This window comes from Glarea lozoyensis (genome assembly GCF_000409485.1).
Source record: "Glarea lozoyensis ATCC 20868 chromosome Unknown GLAREA3, whole genome shotgun sequence".
NCBI lineage: Eukaryota > Fungi > Ascomycota > Leotiomycetes > Helotiales > Helotiaceae > Glarea > Glarea lozoyensis.
In genome coordinates, this window is record NW_007360998.1 from 2,108,342 (window position 1) to 2,128,691 (window position 20,350).

At 49.1% G+C, this 20,350-nt stretch overlaps 7 protein-coding genes across 7 annotated transcripts; 4 read left to right on the forward strand and 3 right to left on the reverse strand.

The window, feature by feature from the left end:
- Window positions 1–2,295: 2,295 nt before the first annotated feature.
- On the reverse strand, window positions 2,296–5,607 carry GLAREA_00681 (SH3-domain-containing protein; the record flags this gene model as incomplete). The annotated part of the gene is made up of 3 exons (XM_008085439.1): window positions 2,296–5,186; window positions 5,252–5,395; window positions 5,526–5,607. 3 exons carry the CDS (start codon window positions 5,605–5,607, stop codon window positions 2,296–2,298), a joined length of 3,117 nt encoding a protein of 1,038 aa, XP_008083630.1.
- Window positions 5,608–7,036: 1,429 nt separating this feature from the next.
- GLAREA_00682 (uncharacterized protein) lies at window positions 7,037–10,627 on the forward strand (the record flags this gene model as incomplete). The annotated part of the gene is made up of 1 exon (XM_008085440.1): window positions 7,037–10,627. The coding sequence occupies one exon, from the start codon at window positions 7,037–7,039 to the stop codon at window positions 10,625–10,627; it is 3,591 nt and encodes a 1,196-aa protein (XP_008083631.1).
- Window positions 10,628–11,603: 976 nt separating this feature from the next.
- On the reverse strand, window positions 11,604–12,732 carry GLAREA_00683 (Chaperone J-domain-containing protein; the record flags this gene model as incomplete). The annotated part of the gene is made up of 2 exons (XM_008085441.1): window positions 11,604–12,626; window positions 12,685–12,732. 2 exons carry the CDS (start codon window positions 12,730–12,732, stop codon window positions 11,604–11,606), a joined length of 1,071 nt encoding a protein of 356 aa, XP_008083632.1.
- Window positions 12,733–13,083: 351 nt separating this feature from the next.
- Window positions 13,084–14,025, forward strand: GLAREA_00684 (uncharacterized protein; the record flags this gene model as incomplete). Its single annotated transcript, XM_008085442.1, has 1 exon — window positions 13,084–14,025. One exon carries the CDS (start codon window positions 13,084–13,086, stop codon window positions 14,023–14,025), a length of 942 nt encoding a protein of 313 aa, XP_008083633.1.
- A 258-nt stretch (window positions 14,026–14,283) lies between these two features.
- Window positions 14,284–15,126, forward strand: GLAREA_00685 (GAF; the record flags this gene model as incomplete). The annotated part of the gene is made up of 5 exons (XM_008085443.1): window positions 14,284–14,286; window positions 14,341–14,445; window positions 14,497–14,534; window positions 14,611–14,690; window positions 14,792–15,126. 5 exons carry the CDS (start codon window positions 14,284–14,286, stop codon window positions 15,124–15,126), a joined length of 561 nt encoding a protein of 186 aa, XP_008083634.1.
- Window positions 15,127–16,209: 1,083 nt separating this feature from the next.
- Window positions 16,210–17,737, forward strand: GLAREA_00686 (PLC-like phosphodiesterase; the record flags this gene model as incomplete). The annotated part of the gene is made up of 2 exons (XM_008085444.1): window positions 16,210–16,653; window positions 16,709–17,737. 2 exons carry the CDS (start codon window positions 16,210–16,212, stop codon window positions 17,735–17,737), a joined length of 1,473 nt encoding a protein of 490 aa, XP_008083635.1.
- A 605-nt stretch (window positions 17,738–18,342) lies between these two features.
- Window positions 18,343–19,981, reverse strand: GLAREA_00687 (E set; the record flags this gene model as incomplete). Its single annotated transcript, XM_008085445.1, has 2 exons — window positions 18,343–18,807; window positions 18,863–19,981. 2 exons carry the CDS (start codon window positions 19,979–19,981, stop codon window positions 18,343–18,345), a joined length of 1,584 nt encoding a protein of 527 aa, XP_008083636.1.
- Window positions 19,982–20,350: the final 369 nt, after the last annotated feature.

Here is a 20,350-nt window from a genome sequence, read left to right on the forward strand (position 1 = left end):
CTGCTTGCCCGGATATCTCGAGGTTTTGGGTTGAGTCAGGCAGATAATTGGCAGACGAGTCGCACAATGTCGCAAAGCAGTGGATATCAATGCTGGATTCGATAATTGGTGTTGGTTGCAGAACGTGTTCACGGTCACAGGTCGAGAGTTGGCAAGAACGTGTGAGTGATGGATGGATGAAAGTATATTCTGTATGTCGACTGAGAATGGTGGCGTACTTTCCCTGGTGTCAGAGATATGGAACCGATCCAAAGTGAACTGAGTCGAATTGGGTAAATGTGTTTCTAGTAAAACGAAGAGGCGACGGGGGATGCGAAGGAATTTAAACTTTCAACGAAGGTTCAGAATCTTCATGGCCCTGGCCTGGGACCGGCAACTGTACTGTACTCAGTCGAGAAGGGAAGATCCGCCCCTCTTCCAATTGTTAAGCGAGCAAAGACCCTTGGCTTAGGCGAGCGGCGTGACACCCCGAGGGACTCCAGACCCTCCCCTCCACTGCCATGCCGTGACTGTCCTTGATATGATTTGCAGGCGGCAGACGTTACTGGCCGAAGGAGGAATTCCGTGGTTCTCGTCCTCTTGGAATCTGCAATATCCCAGCTGTTAAGCCTCTTGCAGTGTAATCAATCGTTTTGCAGGGCATATGGGACCGGCCGAGAGGCAAGAGGGTGGGTTCTACGTCATGCCTGTCCAGTAGGAGACCTGAAGATATACTTCTTTGTTGGATATCTCGAGGTACTGACGGAGACACCACAAAGGACCCCTCCCCCTCCTATGCTGCCCTAGCCGTGGAGGGGGTTGTGAGGACCCCGCGCCACGCCATGGCATCAATTCATATGTACTGTAAATAACGTGTCGTGGTGATAGCAAAATCGAGGTAACACGGGTATGATAGCCGGTGTTGGAATAAATTTGCTGAAAGGTGGAGTCTCCAAAATACGTGCTTAAATCATCGAGCAAATCAGAACTTGCAAATGGCTGTAGCAGGTACCTCCGATATCGAGATCCAAAAAACAAAAGTGACTAACGGTAGATCGCCCGAAGCCATGAGCAGAGATCCCTCTTAGCGCCTTGGGTGCTCGCCATTGACATAATGAGGAAAAAATACGCACCATCACCTGTGGCCGTGGATCCAGCAAGTAGGCGAGTATCCAAAGACTCCAAAGATAGGCAGGAGCCTGGGCTTTGACCGTCGTGAGACATCGTAAACGCGCGAGGCTGTCTAGATAAGTTGCCAGAACATGCTCGAATTCGCTGACTGGCAATAATGGGAGCGTTAGGTTAAAATAGAGAGAAATTCCTTTGCCGCCCAGATCCTGCCTTGTTAATTCTCCCAGCTAGTGGCAACCTTGCCCCCCACATCGCCAGAACGTACGACCCGAACTTCGAGATACTTATTATTTGTAAAAAGAACTAGATAACAGGCTACTACGTTGTCGAAAGTGGAACTTGCCTTGTCCTTGAGCCGAGGCTGAGCTGAAAAACCAGAGAAGTACGAGTACGAGGCATATACAACTTGTGTGTAGAATCCAATAGAGAATCATCGTGGCTCGTTTGCGGTCGCTGATATATAAATTATTAAGAGAAGCACTTTTGGTCAATGCCATTAGTATCGTCTGTAACATCAAAGTTGCGGACGGTCAAGAGCTGTTCAACAGTACCACCTATGTTGACCGGTCAAGAGAACCTGCAATCACGTTTTGACTTGACACAACTATGGTCTGAATGAATTGCCTCTTGGCCTGTCTATTAGTACAAGTCTTTCGGGTGCAGAAGTGAAATCTAAGTCAGAAGCCGCCCAATTTCGGCTATGTTGAAGAATTGTGGCAAGGACAACAGAACAGTCGTCTGGACGCGACTAAAGCCTGTAAGCTGCCACCCGTAATGTGTATACAACGCGACTTGGGAGATTGCAAGCTTTATATTTGCCCATTCCCGGATGACAGGGTAATCAATATGATACAGAATGTGACCCGATGATGCGAGAAAAGTTTGTGTATCCGCTTGAAAAATAATACCGACATCACCAGCCGTTCACCGTTTTTCTGCCCTTTATACTCGTGTCTGAAACCTTCCGCACCGAATCTCCCTCCAGCAATGATAATACCAAATATGTCGAGGTTGCTTGCTCAGCAGGCCCAAGATGCATGTCGAGATAATTCGAAAAAATAAGTACTGTTTCGTTATGGTTCGAACTGGATATTGGGGAAAATAAATAGGGAATCAAATGTGCCTAGCGCCGGTATGCTCAGATATCCACAAGAAAATGAGCCACTATCGTAAAGCATGGTTTTTTTATGCAGTTAATGGTTCGGGAACTTCGTTCGACCCATTCGTGTACCTTTTCTCGAAAGCGCCCTTTGCGCTTTCCGGGTGCTGGACATCTGATCGAGAAACTCCCGACACTCCACTATCCCCTTCGTGCATCTCCTGATCGTATATGATGCCTTGAATGTTTAGACCATTCTTGTCGCTCGCTGGCGTTTGCATTGGCGGCTCCACAGCTTCATCGAGGTTCATGAGCGCAGGAGGACGGTGCCGCATTTGCCTCGCCTTCGCGAGTGAGATGGTCTTTTGCTGGTAGGTCGTTGTGATCGGTTTCGAGTCGTCTCGATCAATTGTTGCTTTCATGAGCGCCGCCATCCACAAACGCCCTTGTTTGATATTCGGAACTGCAAAATAATGAACAGTTGGTTTTGTAAACGTGACAGCTCTCGACAACCCAGCTCGAGGCGGCACGAGCTTAAATATGAACATGGAATCCCCGGTACTTTTGCTCAGAGTCGACTCTGGCTCAGCGGCAGCTTCCGCAGAGGCAATGGTCACGTGTTGAGCCCCTGCAGGGCTCGTCGGACTGTTCGTAGCACCTGTCAAGGTTGCATGGAGTCCAGTCAACCGGTCATTGTCTGCAGGCAGAACGCGGTGGAACGAGATGTCAATCAATCCCTTTTCCTCCTGGTCGTCTTCAGAGTAATAGTACGAGAGTCGACGGCCTTTGAGAACAAACAAACGTGGTTTCCATGTTGTCATCAAGTTTGTGCTCTTCTTTTTCATCCATCCACTGTAGTCTGCACCGATCATCTGTTCTTTAGGAGGCTTCTTTTCTAGGCCGCGTGTATATGCGCTTGTCTCTTTCTTGGACTTTTTCCTCGCTGCTCGTCCATTGCTAGGTGTGCTTGTGTTGGCGGCGTTCGGTGAGTCTAGGTCGAAACTGGGACCAGCAGATGGAGTGCTAGACCCGGTACGTGATGGAGATACTAACGGTGATTCCTTGGATGGTGAAGGGATGGCTTCTGTAGGAGTATTTAAGCGCGATTTTTCGTGCCCAGTCACTGCGTCTGAAATTGCACGGAGTCCAAAGGAACGACTCGAGCTTGACTTCGAAGGCATGAGCCAGTCCGCCGGCCCCCGTGACTGAGATGGTTGGACGTCTGGCGATTTTGGCCCCATGGCACCGTCAAAGGTGTTATCCTCGAGCTTGGTGACCGTTGGAGAAGGGACATCTTTCGGAGGAGGTGGAGGGCGTGGAGGCGCGTTAACAGAACTTTCGGAAGGCGTCCTACGACGGCCGTTCACGGACAGGCCGTAGTATTTCTGGGAAGCAGACGGAAGAACGCTGTCACGAGTCGAATCTACACTCCCATACCTTGAATGCCTGGAATTGGCGGTAGCGCTACGCAATCTTTGCTCATCGGTGTAACTTGAATTGCGCGAGTGCGCTCCTCCCTGAGTGCTACCCCTTTTTCGAAGCACATTTCTTTGTCTCCCATCAGCCTCCCCGCCTGAAAAGTACCCACGATCGAGGACCTCGAGGTTTGTAGAATGTAACATCCCAGGTGATAGGGGCCCCGTAGTACTTCGCGCTGCACCTTTAACTCCGGAGGAAGAAAGCGGTCTAGTACTAGCAAGCGAGGGAGATGTTGCCGAGCCCATCGTCCAATTCTTATCAAATGATGCTTGTTTCTTATGTGTTTGGTTCTCAGGTAGCGATAGCTTTGGAGAATTTGCTACTGTACCTATAAGAGGTGTGTTGAAATCTGTCGTGGAATTTTGGCGTGAGTGTTGCATATCACGGATAGATGCAGCGGATGGTCGCTTTTCCCCAGGCCTTCGGTACGGTTCATCTGTTTTGGCTCCTGCAGCTACAAATGTATCATTCTGTAGTCCACCAGCTTGTGGGGCCCGTGATAGCGACAAGCGCGCGCTCTGGCGATTTCCGGGACTATCTTCCATCACGCTTGGTATTCGGGGCAAAACAGATGAATTTATACTTCGTGTCCTGCGGCCTGACTCCGACCCTGTCTCGCTACCGTACGTTCCTGTATTTCGTCTCGTGGAAGAAGACCCGCTAACCTCATCTTGAAGGCCTTTGATCTTCTGCCATGTTTTGAGTCGTCTACCGACAGAGCCGAGCTCGAATTCTTTCAGGAAGACTGATGTTTGGTCCATTCCGAGGATAACATCGCCAGTGATTTCCTGATCCCGAAACACCTCACAATGCTTCGCTTCAACGCCCACGGTAAAAAGATATTCTGCCACCTGATCCGGTGTCCAGCGCGCGACTTCTTCCTCAGTGTGTGACATCTCTTCCTCCTCGTCGGTTTCTTCGCCATTGATATAAGAGAGTCGGTGGTCGATATGGCTACTGTATTCGCTGCCAGAATCATTGGTGCCTCTGCGTTCCGAGAGTACAGCGCTATGGTGGGGCGAATTCATATCCGTGATATGCTCATCGATGACACTCAAGGTCTCGTTCATGACAGGACTATCCTGGCCATGAGCATGAGATTTTGCTGCGGCGGTAACGCTTTTAGGTTGTATAGGCGCAGGCGCCGACGTGGTAATGATCGTAGGCGGGATAGGCAGGTCCTTTTCAGGAAGTAACGTCGCAAATGAGGCGGGAGTCAAAGGTGTACTTGGGTTTGAGGAACTGAGTACTTCTGAGGCGCTCACATGTCGGCTAGCTTGTTGGGTTTTGTCTTTATTGTCCAGAGCCGTGGTCGAGCTGGGAGGTGGTGCTGACATGCGAGTCTCATTGTAGACAGAAGCTGGACTATCAGCAACGGCTGTCGCAGGAGATATGATCGGGGCCTGTTTAGGGGGCTCGCTGGCGGCTGCAGCAGCTTTTGCTAGCACTGAAGTAGGGGGATAGGACGGAGGGCCTCGCGGTGCAATCCTCGTGTAAACTATTAGGACACATCTGTTAGCGCGCCAGCCAATTGCGATTCTCTTTGCTACTTCTGTATCTCACCTTCAGGGAAAAGACCACTGTTGCCATTGATCAAGTGCCGGCCCAGATACCAGCCGTCGCCAAAATCGTCATCCCTTTCAATCAGTTCTACTCGGTCCCCCTTCACCAAACTTAATTCATCGGAGCTCCTTGCTGCGAAATCGTCTGTCATTACACCCGTATTAGCTGTGGTCCTTTTTGTGGTAGCTGCCACGAAACACCGCTGCGTGTGGGCCACAGCGTATTAATTTCCCCATGGCTTGAACCGCCAGGGTTTTCAGAATTGAAGACTTACGGATCACAAGGAGTATCTGGCCAGGCTCAGGCCGTGGTTGATCGGGCCTGGCCTGCGGCTCGATAGACAGTCGGGATGCCATCTGGGCTGACAATTGAATTCACGCCACGGAGGACGGTTTTATTTAGGACAAACACATTTGCGACGACAAATGCGATTGTGCAGTCCGGCAGCTGGAGCGATATAGCAGCGAGATGGTCGCTATCGCCCAGCGGTCTAGAGAACAGCTGGCGAGCTTATGTGGCTATGCACGATTCGGGGTGGCACGATTGAGCGACAGGTGGACAATGAGGACAGCGGGACCAATGGACGTTCCGCGGTTTGCTGGCCGCTCGAGATGGGAAGGAGGGGACACGCGTGGTGTATCGTGAAGATATTCGGACGGAGTGCGGTATGCTCAGTGAGTTCGATGACAAGCGCGGAGAAACGATGGAGTGGCTGGATGGCGTGGTTGAGGATGATTTGGGGGTGGAAAGTGGAAAAATGCAAGGTGGAGGAGAAGGGCGAGGAGGGTGTCGAATACAGCAGTCGGGAGCGCTAATGGGCCTAATTGGGATCCAATCTTTTGGTGTTGACCTTCCAGTTCAGTTCGCAGGTCTTCTCCCTGGGCAGTGGGCAGTGGGCACAGGCTCAACAAGCCCTGAAGGGAGAGCGCTGATTCACTGCTGCAGGGCCAGTTAAGGCCACTGCGGCATCCCGATCAGGCGCAAATCAGGCACGGATCAGGTTGGCCAACCGAAGCGAGACGCCCAAAATGCCGGCGGCTGTTGGCCAGAACTGACGGCGCCGACTAGCTGAGCCTGGCTGAAAGTCGGTTCGAGTCGCCGCAAACATCCATCCAACCATCGAGGTCTGCAACCACGACTTCATGACCTCACGAATTCCCTTCGACGACGGCGAAGAGACCAAAACCCCAACAATAGCATCTGACGCAACTTCTCGTCGTTCCATACCTCGTCGACCGTCCCTTGCGTCCTGGAGGCATCGCGCTAATACACAAAACGAACTAATAACCACCAACATCTACAACCTCTTCCCTCGTTGCTTTTGCACCGTCAATCTGTCGTTCAACGACGATTTGTATTTGCATCTGCCTCTAGAGTGTGCTTCGTCTGGCGAGTCACTGGCGCGTTTCTTCCCACTCGCGACCAGTCGCACACCCACCGACGACAGTTGCGACCCTGATAGCATTTCCGTCAGGCCTCTTCGTAACCAACAAGGATTCAGACCAGTAGTGCGCCCAGCCTGACCTGAAGATATACATCGACGCGCAAGTCGACGATTGACCGTCCGCCTTATGTTTATAGTCAGCCGGAACTTGCTTGAACAGGATATTAATGCGAGCGACTCGAAGCCTGGCTTCCCTCCACCCATCGTCACTCATGTTCACCCAAATACCGAGACTGAAATATGCGGCGACCACCAGACAACCATGTTCTTTCTGCGCGGGATGTTGTAACTTCGAATTCCACCTTGAACACCTTTTTAAACGGGGGGAGTAGACAGAAATCATGGATGACGGGATCACACAACCAAGTCCAGCCTACGCCGCGTCAGACCAAAAGCGTTCGGCCACAAGCGCACATTCAGAAGTCAGTATCCCTTTAACGCCGGATAATGGGCGAACAGCGCTCCCATGGCTTTGTACTAACTGTTGCTGTAGCAATGTCGTGCTCCCCTCACCAGCTCCAAGCGACGAGCCTAACTCGCCGATTCTCGCCAACTCTCCTAACGCATATGGTGAAGCCTCCCGAGAGGGTGAAGTCGCAGGACGGGCACCGGCTGTACCTGTGAGCATGAATCGCCTGGGCCATGACCTATCCAATGCCAGCATCGGATCTGATGGGCCAGATATTTGTACACGCAGCGTCGGAGCTGGGGTCTCGGGTCTGACCTCTGCTTCAAACGACCCTCATACTACAAACGAGCGTCTTTCCGCCGCACGGGACATGCCGTCGACTGTCTCTCCACAACCTCTTGACGCGAGCTCTCTGGGGCACATCGCACAACCACTACCGCCAGATACACGTTTGGAAACCTCTCGAGTTCAGCCTCCAATCCTATTGCACGATGAGGTACGATCACCAAGACAGCCCCCGAGTTCGTCGCTGTCTGGCGCAACGTCCCCAATGGTGATTAGTGATGCAGCTGGGAACCATCTTCGAGAGCAGCTGCAAGCATCCGTGGCCAGTTACGACGTACACATGCCAACGACGTTGCCTCTACCATCGTCAATGATCCAGCATCCGCAGCAGCAGTCGTATCCGAGTCCAATTTCAACCTCAGCGCCACCAAACAAGAGACAGCGGACTTACGTTCCTGTCATGCCAACAATGAAACCGAGGATCCAAATGATCGACAATCAGCTGCGAAATTTGCACGCCAACCCTGGTTATGACCATCATAATATGCTGGAGATCCCAAGATACAACTTACTAAAGGAAGCCTGTCTTGGAGAGGATGCGTTTTACATAGCTCTCCACCAAGTTTTCTGCGTATGGGACTTGCCAGATACCAACCAAATTGCCACAATACCAGATTTTCCAAGCTCGGCCGTGCTTCTCAGGTCATTCAAAATTATGGCCCAACTGATAAGGGACAACGGTTCATTGGCAGAAGCTCACAAGATATGGTTTGCTGGGTTCCCAAGTCCGCTGCGAATTTTGTTGAGGAGCTCAGCGCCGTACAGGAAGATGGTCCAAGATGTGGGGAAATTCCTTGCTAAACTCGCAACGGAGTGGGAGAAGCTCCAAGTGGAGTGTAAAGTACGCAAATACCCACCACTGGTTGACGAAATGGTTGGTCGGTTAGCGTTGTTGTCGCCGACGCTGCAGCAGGTGGTATTCACTGCCATTCGCAGGAATCTGGGTATCATTGATGATAGTTGGGGCCAAAGAATGGAAGATCTGTTCAAGCGAGACCGCAAAGAACACCAAGCACTTTCAGCGCGGTACAACTCAGGACGGCCACCCACCCAAAGAGAGATCGACGAGAGAAACATCGGCTTGGTAAATGAGTATCTGGTAGTGTACAAAGCTTTACTACATGCGCGAAATCAAACAAATTCAAACCCGGCAAGTCCTGTGACACGACTTCCAACCCCAATACTTCCTAGCAATGCTGCGGCTGCCTCTGTTGCTCAGTCTAATGTCCAAAGGAATAATTCTACAATTCCTAGAATTTCTACGCAGAGGCGAACCTCTTCAATGATGTCAGGCCAACACCCCGGAGTCGCTCGAGCGCCGACGATGTCGTCGCCTAGTATGCCGTCGCCTTTGGCTGTAGGCTTGAACGGTGGCAGTACTGGCCAACAGCCTTATCGAGGTAACCCAAGCCCTACAGCAATGCGACCTGCGTCGGCGCAATCTCCTCATCACATGTATCCAGATGCTGGGTTTCAATACTTCCAAGGGGCTAACGGCTCTCCATACCCAATCCCCACCCAAAATTCAGGGCAGCTCAATATGGCACAGTCCCCAGTCCAAGGCTTACCTTCCCAGCATCTTCTACAGCAGAATCAGTGGCTGCAGCAACACCCTCAGTCGCCTCAATTGCAGCAGCATCGACAAATTCCACAGTTTCAGCAGTCTATGCCTTTCGCTCAAAACATGCAGCAACAACCCGTTCAGCTTTATGGGCAACATGCCGCAAATCCACAGTCGAGAAGGAACAGTAGTATCCCAACTAACTTTCGCCCAAGTGCCAATTTGAGAAATGTTGGTCAGCCTCCTACTGGCGGAAACCCTCCGCGCAATGTGAACACTGCCCACCAGTGGCAAAATGGTCTCAATATTGAAGAAATTACACGCACTGTGTTGGCCCATATGCCTCAAACAGCAAACCAGAATCAACCTATCCAGCAACCTGCGCGCCCTCAGATGCCTATAGACGGTAGTCGGCCTCTCCTTCCTGACCGCAATTCTGTGGTACCTCAACACATCGTGGATCCCGACAAGACAGCATTACACCAGGCTCATCTTCGGAGCCCGAGACTGGTAGTCCATACTGTTCCTCGTGTGGACAAGCCTCAAAACGATCCGAACTTTAGGTGTTACCAGGTGGTCAAGTCTCTTGCTTTTGGACCTTCGAAACTCAGGACCGATGGTCCTCTGACAAAATTTGACTTTCAGCTATCAGGAGAGGATGTCTCGCGTATCCCTAAAGACACTTTTCTTCCCGATACGAGTAGAGTAGGGACAAGGATACTTAAACATGGCGCCCTTCAATATAGGTTTCGTTGTATTCAGACGAGACCGGAGGTTACTCGTTGTTTAATGCCCGATTGGGTTGTGAGTGAAACGATCTGGCCCCAAAACTCCTTTGTTGCGATCAATCGCCAACCACTCGAACTACGAAGGAAGTTTCATCATGGAAAAGACCTGCCGATAGACATATCCCAGAAGCTGCTATCATCCAACCTCCACTCTTCGTACCAGATCAGTGTCTCTATTCCCAAATGGCGCAGCCCGGACCTTGCTGCCTATTTATGTGCTGTGGAAGTGATAGAGTTACTTCAACATAGACAGATACTCGACATGATCCGGCATCAACGAATTCCAGCAGAGAGCACACTTGAATCAATCAAAAAGGTTCTTTCACCGACCGGAAATGATGACGACGATATCGCGATGGTGGTCAGTGATCTTTCCCTAGACCTCACCGATCCATTTACTGCCAAAATCTTTGAGACACCAGTTAGGAGTAAGCAGTGTCTCCATAGAGAGTGTTTTGACCTCGAGACATTCCTTCAAACCCGGAACAGCAAACCGAAGAGACCGCAACAACCTTGTATGCCGGATGTATGGAAATGCCCCTTGTGCGGGAAGGATTCGCGCCCTTATGAATTGCAAATCGATGGTTTCCTGGTAGAAGTTAGAACAGAACTTGCAAGCAAAAATGATCTTGACGTGAAGGCTATTCTCATCGCACCAGATGGAACGTGGAGACCAAAACGAGAATCTTCCTCAAAACGCAAGGCAACACGAGATCCTTACGATGACGAATCTTCGGAGGATGACGATTTTGTTACTCCTGTCAGTGGATCTACTGCCAAGGCGCCTGCGTCTAGAGTCATTGAGATTATTGACCTTGATGATGATTAAGGGTTGACACTATCTGTAGCCTCATCTACCACCGCCAGGTGCAGCTTGGTCGAGTAGTTGATGTCTTCGTCTATGGATAAATCGACTACAAACAACATAATTAATTATACGGTGCAGCACGACGTTGTCTTTATTATCGCTTTCGGGTTTCGTCAATGGGTTATGGTGGCACGGTCCGGGGGATGGAGTTTGAAGGATTTTACAATCATTGCGGCGGCGCATATTCGGCTATTGGTTTCTTATGCCGTTGGATTTGATTAGCTTTTGTTTGTTTATTCATGGTTTCTGCTTTTACATACCCAAGGAGTTTTGCACGGGAGCTTTGGTGCATTTTCTGCGATGGATTTTCAACATGTGGCCTTGGGAAGAAAATTGGCCACGGAAACACAAATAGAAGTGTCTAGCTTAGCTTAGCATGAGAGGGGCGGCTTTTGTTGTGCTTTGCATTGTCTTGCTTGGCTATGGTGGCTATGATGGCTATGGTGGCTATGGTGGCTATGGTGGCTATGGGGTGATAGAGATAGCGGTAGTGTTGATGTAAATTCGATGGTAGAAAAACAAATACTATGTTACAAACTTCTCTCGTGGCTTTAGGATCTTTGCGTTCCTCTATGTGCCATATAGTATCAAACGGTTCTTCGAAATGCCTATCTAAGAACAAGGATAGATCCCAAACCGTTTCGGGGTGTTGAGAAGAAAAGCTCTGAAATAAAATTAGGAACTAGATTAGCTTCTTTAATTCAGAGAAGTGTCTCAAGTGAAACCAGTCAGAGACAATCAATCGATGTCACTCTTCATCTCAGGGCCGTAATTCGTATGTCGTTACCGGAGAATACGGTAAATCTCTGGAAGTGGTTCTTCGATCTTGAATGCTTTATTCCGAAAATACAAGATGATGAATATCAAAACCATGTTAAATTACATTATTTGTATTTACTAAAATCAAAATATTCTCTTAATTCCAGAGATATGAACATCATCTATTCCCCCGCGCACCTGCCGGCGCATCCACTCTCCGCTTCTGAAGCAGATTTCCTATCGCATCTCGAACCTCGGGGTCATTCCTGATGGTATTCTGGACCAGCCACTCCTTAACCTTTCCTTTTACATCATTCAAGGCGCCTGGATCGCCAGCAAAAGGACTCATTTCCATCGTCATAAGCCTAGTAGCTTCGGTATCTGCGGCTTGTGCTGTTGCTTCCAATCTTTGGAGCTGTGCGGCCATTGCTGCTTCGGGAGTCATGGTTGAGATTGTGGGTGGTTGGAGTAGTGGTCCGATTTGTGAGAATGCGATGTAGAGCGTTATGCTTAGTTTCCTAGCAAGTGAGATGAGTTGAAATGGGAGGTACGGTGGGTGTTTGGCAAATGTCGTCAGCAGTGGATTTATGGCTTTGCTCGCCATTATTGGAAAGTGTGGGCGTGAGATGACGGTCAACTCGAAAACGCATAGAGAGAAAAGGGTAAGCCATCGCCAGTATTTGCCCCATTCCAAGTATCCCAGGAGACCAAGCAAGTACATGAACACAGCTGCCACGCCATAGTATGGGAGGATCGATTGAAGGCCTTGAATGATGTAGTCGCGCATGCTCGAACAGCGTTGCCACTCAAGCATCGATGGTCCGAAGCGTTCATATGCGAATCTTTTCGTGGGATTCAGCAAGGTGTCTTGTGCTAATTTCAGATGCACAAAGTATCCCTCTGCGCTAGGATTCTGCGATGACACTTTGTCGGGGTGGTGCATAGCTGCTAGTCGTCTGAACCTCGACTTTATATCCCGTTCGCTGGCCGTAGGGAGAACGCCTAGGTCCTGGTAGAAATCAGAAGACTGCCGTATCTCCCAGTCGGCTTCGTATATGGTATATAAGAGGTAAGTTGCGACAACAAGGATGTGTATGCGTCGGCCATGAAGGGCATATTTGGGGGAGTTTGGCTGCGGTTTGGGTTCGCCAGCGCGTATGGTTATGCCATAGTAAAGAGACTGAAGCCATCCTGTGACAAGCTGCTTGTTATTAGTTACGTGTTTCTTCGCATTACAACACAAGAGGCGATGTACATACATTTGGTAGAAACGTCCAGCCAGCGAGAGAGAGGAAAGCATTAGACATGGTAACAGTTTTACAGTCTTGTTCCGCTTATGTCTGCCCTGAACCTTGCGACCATACGAAGCCTTGGAGCTACGAAAAGCAGGACCAAAAAATATGTTTTAGAGACAAAGCATCGTTGCCCCGCGACATCATGGAGAAGTACCAACTGGAGTGCACTCAAGGCTGATGTGTCCAGTTTCCTGGCTCGGCGCTAGCAGGGTTGAGCGCCACGTTTTTCCTCAGCCGTGCAGCGGATGCGGGTGAGCTCAGAAATTTTGATTTTGCGACAGCCAATATCAACAACACCATCGTGAATATATAATGTCAATTGAAACGCCATTACCACCCTCGTCACTTTCAAAATCCGACAGTATGGCCTCCGACAAACTCGATTCGAAAGGGGAGAAAAAGCAGATGTCCTCGCACGGGGAAAAGAAGCGGAAAAGAGATCACAAGGAAGACGGACATAAATCGAAATCGAAGAAACACAAGAGCGACAGGCCGGAAAAAGTCTCTACGGAAGTCTCGAATATTGTTTCAGAAGACCCATCAAATTCCCCGTTTCACATGCAAACCGCTTCAATGTATTTACCGCTTGCACCTATCTCCCAGAAATACCCTCTCGAGGGACTTTGCGCCGAGCACCTTTCTCCTCTCATTCTTCAATACTACCCGCCTTTCAACGGCGTAGTTCTTGCATACGATAATCCTCGACTATCTGAGAAACCTTTTGGGACAAACACATCTACGGAAATGCTATTTCAGAATATCGATGAGTACGCCGTCAGTTGGAGTTGGGTAACAGCGGAATTTTTGATTTTCAAGATGGAGAGCGGAGTTGAGATCGAGGCATACGTTAATCTGCAGAATGAAGGCCATGTTGGTCTCGTGTGCTGGAATTTGTTCAATGCGAGTATTGAGCGGAAACGATTACCTGCGGACTGGAAATGGGTGGGTGTAGAGGAGCTAGAGGCGGAGGAGGGGGCGGAAGATAATTACGCACCAGATGGAGCGGGGTACTATGTTGATGGTAGTGGTAATAAAGTGGAGGGGAAGTACATGTTCAGAATCAAGGATGTGCAAACGGATTCAGATCCTCAGAGAGGGTTCGTCAGTATTGAGGGGACAATGCTGGGGGAAGAGGAAGAGCTAGCGTTGCTGGAGAGCGAGAAGAGCGTGGTGAAGAAACCTGTAGACTTGATGAGCAGAAGACCATGGCCATCAAAAGCTATTGGTGCTACTGTATTAGGAGTTCCTCGGGAGCCGGACGAAGATGATGCAGGTGGAAGAAGAAAACACAGGCAAAGATACTGAAACTTTGAACTCTGATAATAAGGAATGCTTCATGAATACCAATACCCTTGATCTGATCTCACTTCAATCTTAATTCAATCCTCGTTCCTTCATTTCTTCTTAACAACAATTTCACAGCACGTGACATTGCGATATTCCAGGGCTCGAAATTTCTCACCGCACAGATTGGTAATCTTCAATTTCTCCTCGTCGTTACCGTGAAGACCTGGTCTTTTACTTCGTGTTGGGGGAAGTTGCGGGAGGATCAATAATATCAAGATGGTAATTATTCCTCAAATGGCTTCGATGTACATGATACACGACTAACAGCAATAGGTGCATGCCGATGCGTCAAATTTCGCCTCGGGTGTCACCAAGGAAAAGGCGTACAGACAGGTTCTTCAGCAAGCAGAGGCTCTGTTTGAAGGACAAAGAAACTGGGTAAGTTGGACACTCCGATAGGTCTCAATCCAGAAGCTAACTATGGATTAGGTCTGGTCAGTACATAATTCTCACAAACTTCATATCACGTGCTTCTCCTCCTCATTCCCCCTTTCCAAGGAAGCGTTTCTCAATCTGTTGCGCGATATGCTAAAAGTGTTCCAGCAACCTTGCAAACTCAGCATCACTTCTATGGCATGCATACAAATCTCTTCCTCTACCTTCATCGGAAGTAAACTGGGCCGGTATGTCTTCCGTCAATACTCGCTTCGCTTGTTGGCGTCTCCATTCTTTAGAGCCTCAATAACTCCCAAGGAATAGTGCTCCTTGACTGACTTCCCGTAAGGATTCTATACACTCAATGCTGCTAAGCCAAAGCAATTGATCCTTGGGCCATTCCAAGGGAAAGTCGCCTGTCAAACCATCGCATTTTCACGAGGTGTCTGCGGCAAAGCTGCTGCCACTGCTGAGACGCAACTCGTTCCTGACGTTGAGGCTTTCCCGGGTCATATCGCGTGTGATGGGGACTCCAAGAGTGAGATCGTGGTGCCGATAGTGGTTGATGGCAAGGTGGTTGCTATTATTGATATAGACTGCGCGGCGTTGGACGGGTTTGATGAGGTCGATAAACTATGGCTAGAGAAGTTGGCGACCTTGTTAGGGAAAACCTGTGAATGGTAGACGGAGCTACTGGAAGTGAGTGATTGGTCGGAGACAAGAAACATATTGAAGAGTGCATTCTAAACCTTCAAGTGTCGAACTCAAATCGATCTTCTCTTCCAGGAACCAGACGAAAATGTAAGCTAAATCCTGGCGTACTCAGATTCTCTATCTTTTCATCTCCAAGAATGCACACTCCAACATACCCATTCTGATTATTTGCTTGTGTCCACCGCGTACTAAGTTCTTTTTGACGTGCATATAGTGATTAGCTTTTAGAAGTAGAGGAGGCAGCAATTTTGTAAATTGGCATTGTGGCCCGATTGATGGCATTCTCTTGAGAAATATATGGGTAATGGTAACTAAATACGACCTTTCCAACTGGGACCTTGGATGATCATGGGTGAGTAGTCACCTCCTACAATCGGACCGCGTCCATTTCTCCCATGCAAATTTCAATATTTCAACAGTTGGAGAAACGTCACAGGAGTAGGATATGTTTACGGAGGTAATTTCTATAATATACACAAAATCCTTTGACTTTTTTATTCGGAGTTTAGCAACATGACGAATGTTTCCCTCGATTCAGGGTCCACCAACTAATCCAGGGCTGACAGGTACAAGCGGAAAACGATCGCTGCCAAGACCTGCCGCGATCAACTCCACGCCCAATGTGAGAATGGGATCTCCTGTGACCACAATGACCAAACATAGCAACACCCTCGCATCATCGATGCGATAATACTCAGCTCTAGAATTAACGGCCTTTGTCTAGGAAAGAGGTAGAACTGACTGTCAGCAGCCCTTCGCAGCTGGCTGAAAGTTTCACCCGCAAGCCACACGCCTGCTTGCGTTCCCCTCAATGGAACAGAAGAAGCAAGTGGCACTGTGTGCATGATATGCCTTTTCCTTCAGCTGCTCGACTCACGCTCCGAACTCTGCCTTTGAATCAAAATTGCACATATTAATTCACTCTTCACCTAAATTCATTGCCAACGTAGGTCTTCACTATTTCCTCCAGTTCCTCCCTTTCAATCTTTGCATCGTGTAACGTCAGCTCTTGGTACCCCACCCCTCGACAAAATCGTGTGCCAGCACGTGGCGATGTGTGGATTCAATATCAAAGACATCTTTGCTAACGCTGGGAAGAAGATCGCTACCAAGATGCCGAGTAAAGGTGTTCAGTGTTATTCTTACGTTGGAGTCCCTGGATGTGCTATTGAATTCTCCGTACCAGGCAGCGTGATTCGCAAAGATGGACTGAGACAATTTGGAAACGACCATCTTGAAGTCGACAAGAGGCATATTAACGGCACCTTTAAATTCAGTGGAACTTTCTCTTTCAAAGTCAGCCAGAATGGAAACCAAATTGCTCACCAACAAATCGAAATCAACACGATGACAGGTAACATTGAGGGAGGAACATTGAACCAAATGGGCAATACCCAAAGCATTATTGCAGGTGATGTTATCATCACCTATGGATTCTACGATGCTCCAGATGCTGTTCAAGGTAGGGCCGGACTACCGACCAGCGACCAGTGCTGGGTACATCCCCTCTCCCGTTTGCTTCAAAGAAGAATGAGAAGCTGATAGAGTTGAGGTCTGCGTATCGCCAAACTACTCGTCATGGATGGGACAACTGGCGCCGGGAGGCTCACCGCAAGCAGACAAGCCTTTTTCGAAATGGATGCTTCCAGCAGCTCACGATATCGGTATGAACAGCATGCAGAACTCTATAGCAGTCCTCCACAGCGATGCTCTCATCGAGGTTATGAAGAGAATCAACCCTGTCGTCGCTAAGATCGCTGGAATGATGACGCGAGAAGCAGCCAAAGCGATTGCACCAGCTATCATCGAGGGCCTGGCGATTACTCAAAAAGACACGGTGCCCATGATCCTCAGCATTGGAGCAAGATACTTCGAGTTCCGGCCAGCTTACCTGCATAATGAAATTCGTGACACGGCTGGTATTCCCAACGATCTCTATTTCCAACACAGCGCAATTCCGGGCATGGCATACGCCCAATTCCTACGGGAGGTAGTTGACTTCCTCATTCAACACCCAGAAGAAATCGTTGTTGTCCAGCTCCGTTGGGATGGGGTTCCTGCAGAATGTGCTCGACCCAATGACGAAGACATGCTCAATCACTTGAACGCCGCCCTCGCAGCCTCAAACGGATCCATCCAACACGGCTCCTTAGATGACATGCTCAACAAAACCACAACCCAGCTCCGCTCCGAATCCAAACGTCTAATCCTCTTCGTCAACTCAGACTCTTTCTCAACCTACACCGACGAAGGAAACGCAACCATAAACGGGGACTCCTTAATCGCTGAATTCAACAAAATCTCCCCCGAACGCCAAAGTGGCCATGCCTTTACAAATCTACAATGTCAAGCCACCGCCACGAATATCATGGATGTGGTCGTTTTCAGCATCTTGAACACGAATGCTAGTTCCAGCTGTTTACTGGCAACGAAACCGATCTGTGACAGCAAGACGCTACCTTGGATTCAGAAGGAGGCGGGGAGGTTGATTGATGGCCAGTTGGTTGTGGTAATGAATGATTTTGTGGATGGCGCGACGGCGGATGTTTGTGTCGAGTGGAGCCGGAGACGGTTGGAATAGTCTCGGGGAAGTCTTTGGAACCTTTTTGGTTAAACTGAGAGCGCCCTCGTATCTCGTGTGGACTGGCGACGCAATTGAACTGAGCTACTAGCAGTACCTAGACCTCTCTATACATTTTCTCATCACTTCCTCTGGTGACTAACATAGTATTATTATATGGTTAGTAGCTACTATGTAGATGAATCTGCCACCTGGTATAAAGTTTAATGTTGTGCCTAACCCTGAGTACCTAGGAGCTCTAGTAACTCTGGCTCGAAACCCTCTTCTAGGTCTCCATATGTTTTCTACAGCTTTTGTTTGTGAAATGGAAAGACAATGTCAATTTCCTTAAACTTCAAGAAAGCGCTAACTTTATTAGCATCGCTGTTCTTGAATTGTGTATCATTGTGTATAAGCTGAATTTGTCTACATGAACTCCTTTTCTTCCAACAATCCGTTAAACCGTATGCTAGGGTATCATCAATCACCAAATGCACGCTATATACTCATCTCTCCATGTGCTTTCATTACCATCCATGCTTCATTTCCGCGTCTCAATCAAAGATCTCTTCCTGCCAACCACCCACTGAATTCGTCTTTTGAGAGAATTTCCTTCTCTACTCTCATCAGACAACCGCACCAAAACCCCCACCAGAACCACCCCTACTGTTACCACCGGAATTTCCACCGCCTCTTCCCCCAGAGAATAGCGTACTGTATCTAGGCGCGGCACTTTGCTTCTCATCCATATTAGGAGCATTCACATCCGTTACACCACTGTACTCTCTTCTCGGGCCATCGGCTTGAGTTATATCCTCAGCCATCGCATCTTCATAACTTGGAGGCGCTTCCTCAGCGCCCATTGCTGCAGGTGTACCCAACTGTGGCGGGTATAGAGGATCTGACGCAAGAGGCGTGATAGGTGTAGGTGGAGGAACGTTTGAAACGGGGATGTGGGTTGCGGTTGATGGGCGGACCGGTATAGGCGGACCGTGGGGTTGAGATGCTACTGCTGCCAGAAGAGCCGCTGGGGGCTTGATACCGGAGAAGATCTGTACTTGAAAGAGAAGAGGTAAAGTTATTGTTTGGGGCTACAGCTTTATTAATCGTCTTCTGATTACCAAAAAGAGTAGAGAGTGAGCTAACCTGAATTTCGCCAATGACACCGTAACCAAGCCCAACTCTTACCTCCATCTCATAAGATCGACTCAAATTGCATGTCTGAAAACTAGGCGCTACTGTGTTCGGCAGAGGAATGCTATCCCACAAACTCTTGTCCAGTATTGTCTCTGTCTTCAGAGGATCGCTGGGGCTACCGATAGGTATTGAAAGCCCGTTCGAGCTCATTAGCATCCAATTGCTGGTTTCTTTCCTCGCTATATCCTGTGCTCGGACTTCCGTGTAACCGAACAACCGTATTTGCAATGATACTAGAAACACGTTTTCTGAGCTTTCGTTGAGCTTTCGTGCAATAATACGGAGTGGAATAGACTCATTACATGTCAAGATTGCGGGACTTGGAAGCCGCGCATCTATTTCACCGCTGGGAGCAGTGTCAGAAAGTTTTGTTGGATTTTTCTTGAACATGGATGTTTTCTTTGCATGCGATACCAGGCCGGCTTGGAAAGCAAATGGACGTCGCGCAAATGCCTCATTCGACGTAGGAGGTGGCCTCGGGGGCTCAATGGGCAAGAACTTAAATCCAATAGCAGATCTCCGATTCTCCTTGAACAATGACGGCCGCTGTACTGTTACTTTCACATAGTATCGGATCTCAGCTTCTCCAGGGAATCCTGTCAGCGAAGGTGGCAGCGTTTTCTTGACATGGCGATATTGCATTTGCTGTAAGCCCCCAAGTCCTAAACCACCGAAACCACTTCCTAGACCCATCTGCTGTGAGGTAGGGTCCGCACAGCCATTGTTGAGAGGTATCTTGAACCGGAAGGGGTATTCATGCTGGCCCGGCCTCAGCGTGTAAGATAAGCCCGCGGAGGTGTCTGCAGTTGGCCAAACTTGCAAAACCTTGTATAAGATCTTGTGATTCTCTCCAGCTACCGCTTGCCGGGTATCCCTCCTCCCATGATAATTTGAGTTCTGCCCCGGACCCAATGGCCTCATCAACTGCGTCCTGCTCTCGCCTTCCAATTTGGCGACGATTGCTTGAATTGTTTCTTCACTTGTGAGACTTAGTATAATGCGGCCACTGATAAAGTCGAGGTTTGTATAGAAGGTATGGGGGTTGTCGAACTGAATTCGGACCGACATCGTGACGGACTTTGAGTATAGTGGGAAGATTATGGCTCTCACGCTGCGGAGTGCTCATGCCTCTATACAACAGCTTAAGGTCGCGGCTCTCTCGGATCGTCGTCGTCTGTGTTGAGCTCAGCCTCACCCTGGTGGTGCCTGGGAGAGTGGAGTGGTACGCAAGCGTCTGGGGTTGATGGCCTGCGAAGGTTAGAAGAGTAGATTGGCTCATTAGTGAATTCGCGATGTGTGGCGAAGGAAGTTCACTCTGGGTAGAAGCAGCGATTGAATTCTGGAATTCGAAGTCTCGAAATAAAATCACAGCCTTACCACCACCAGGAAAGGCATACGATACGAGAGGTACGAAGTCGGGTCCAAAACGAGAAATTC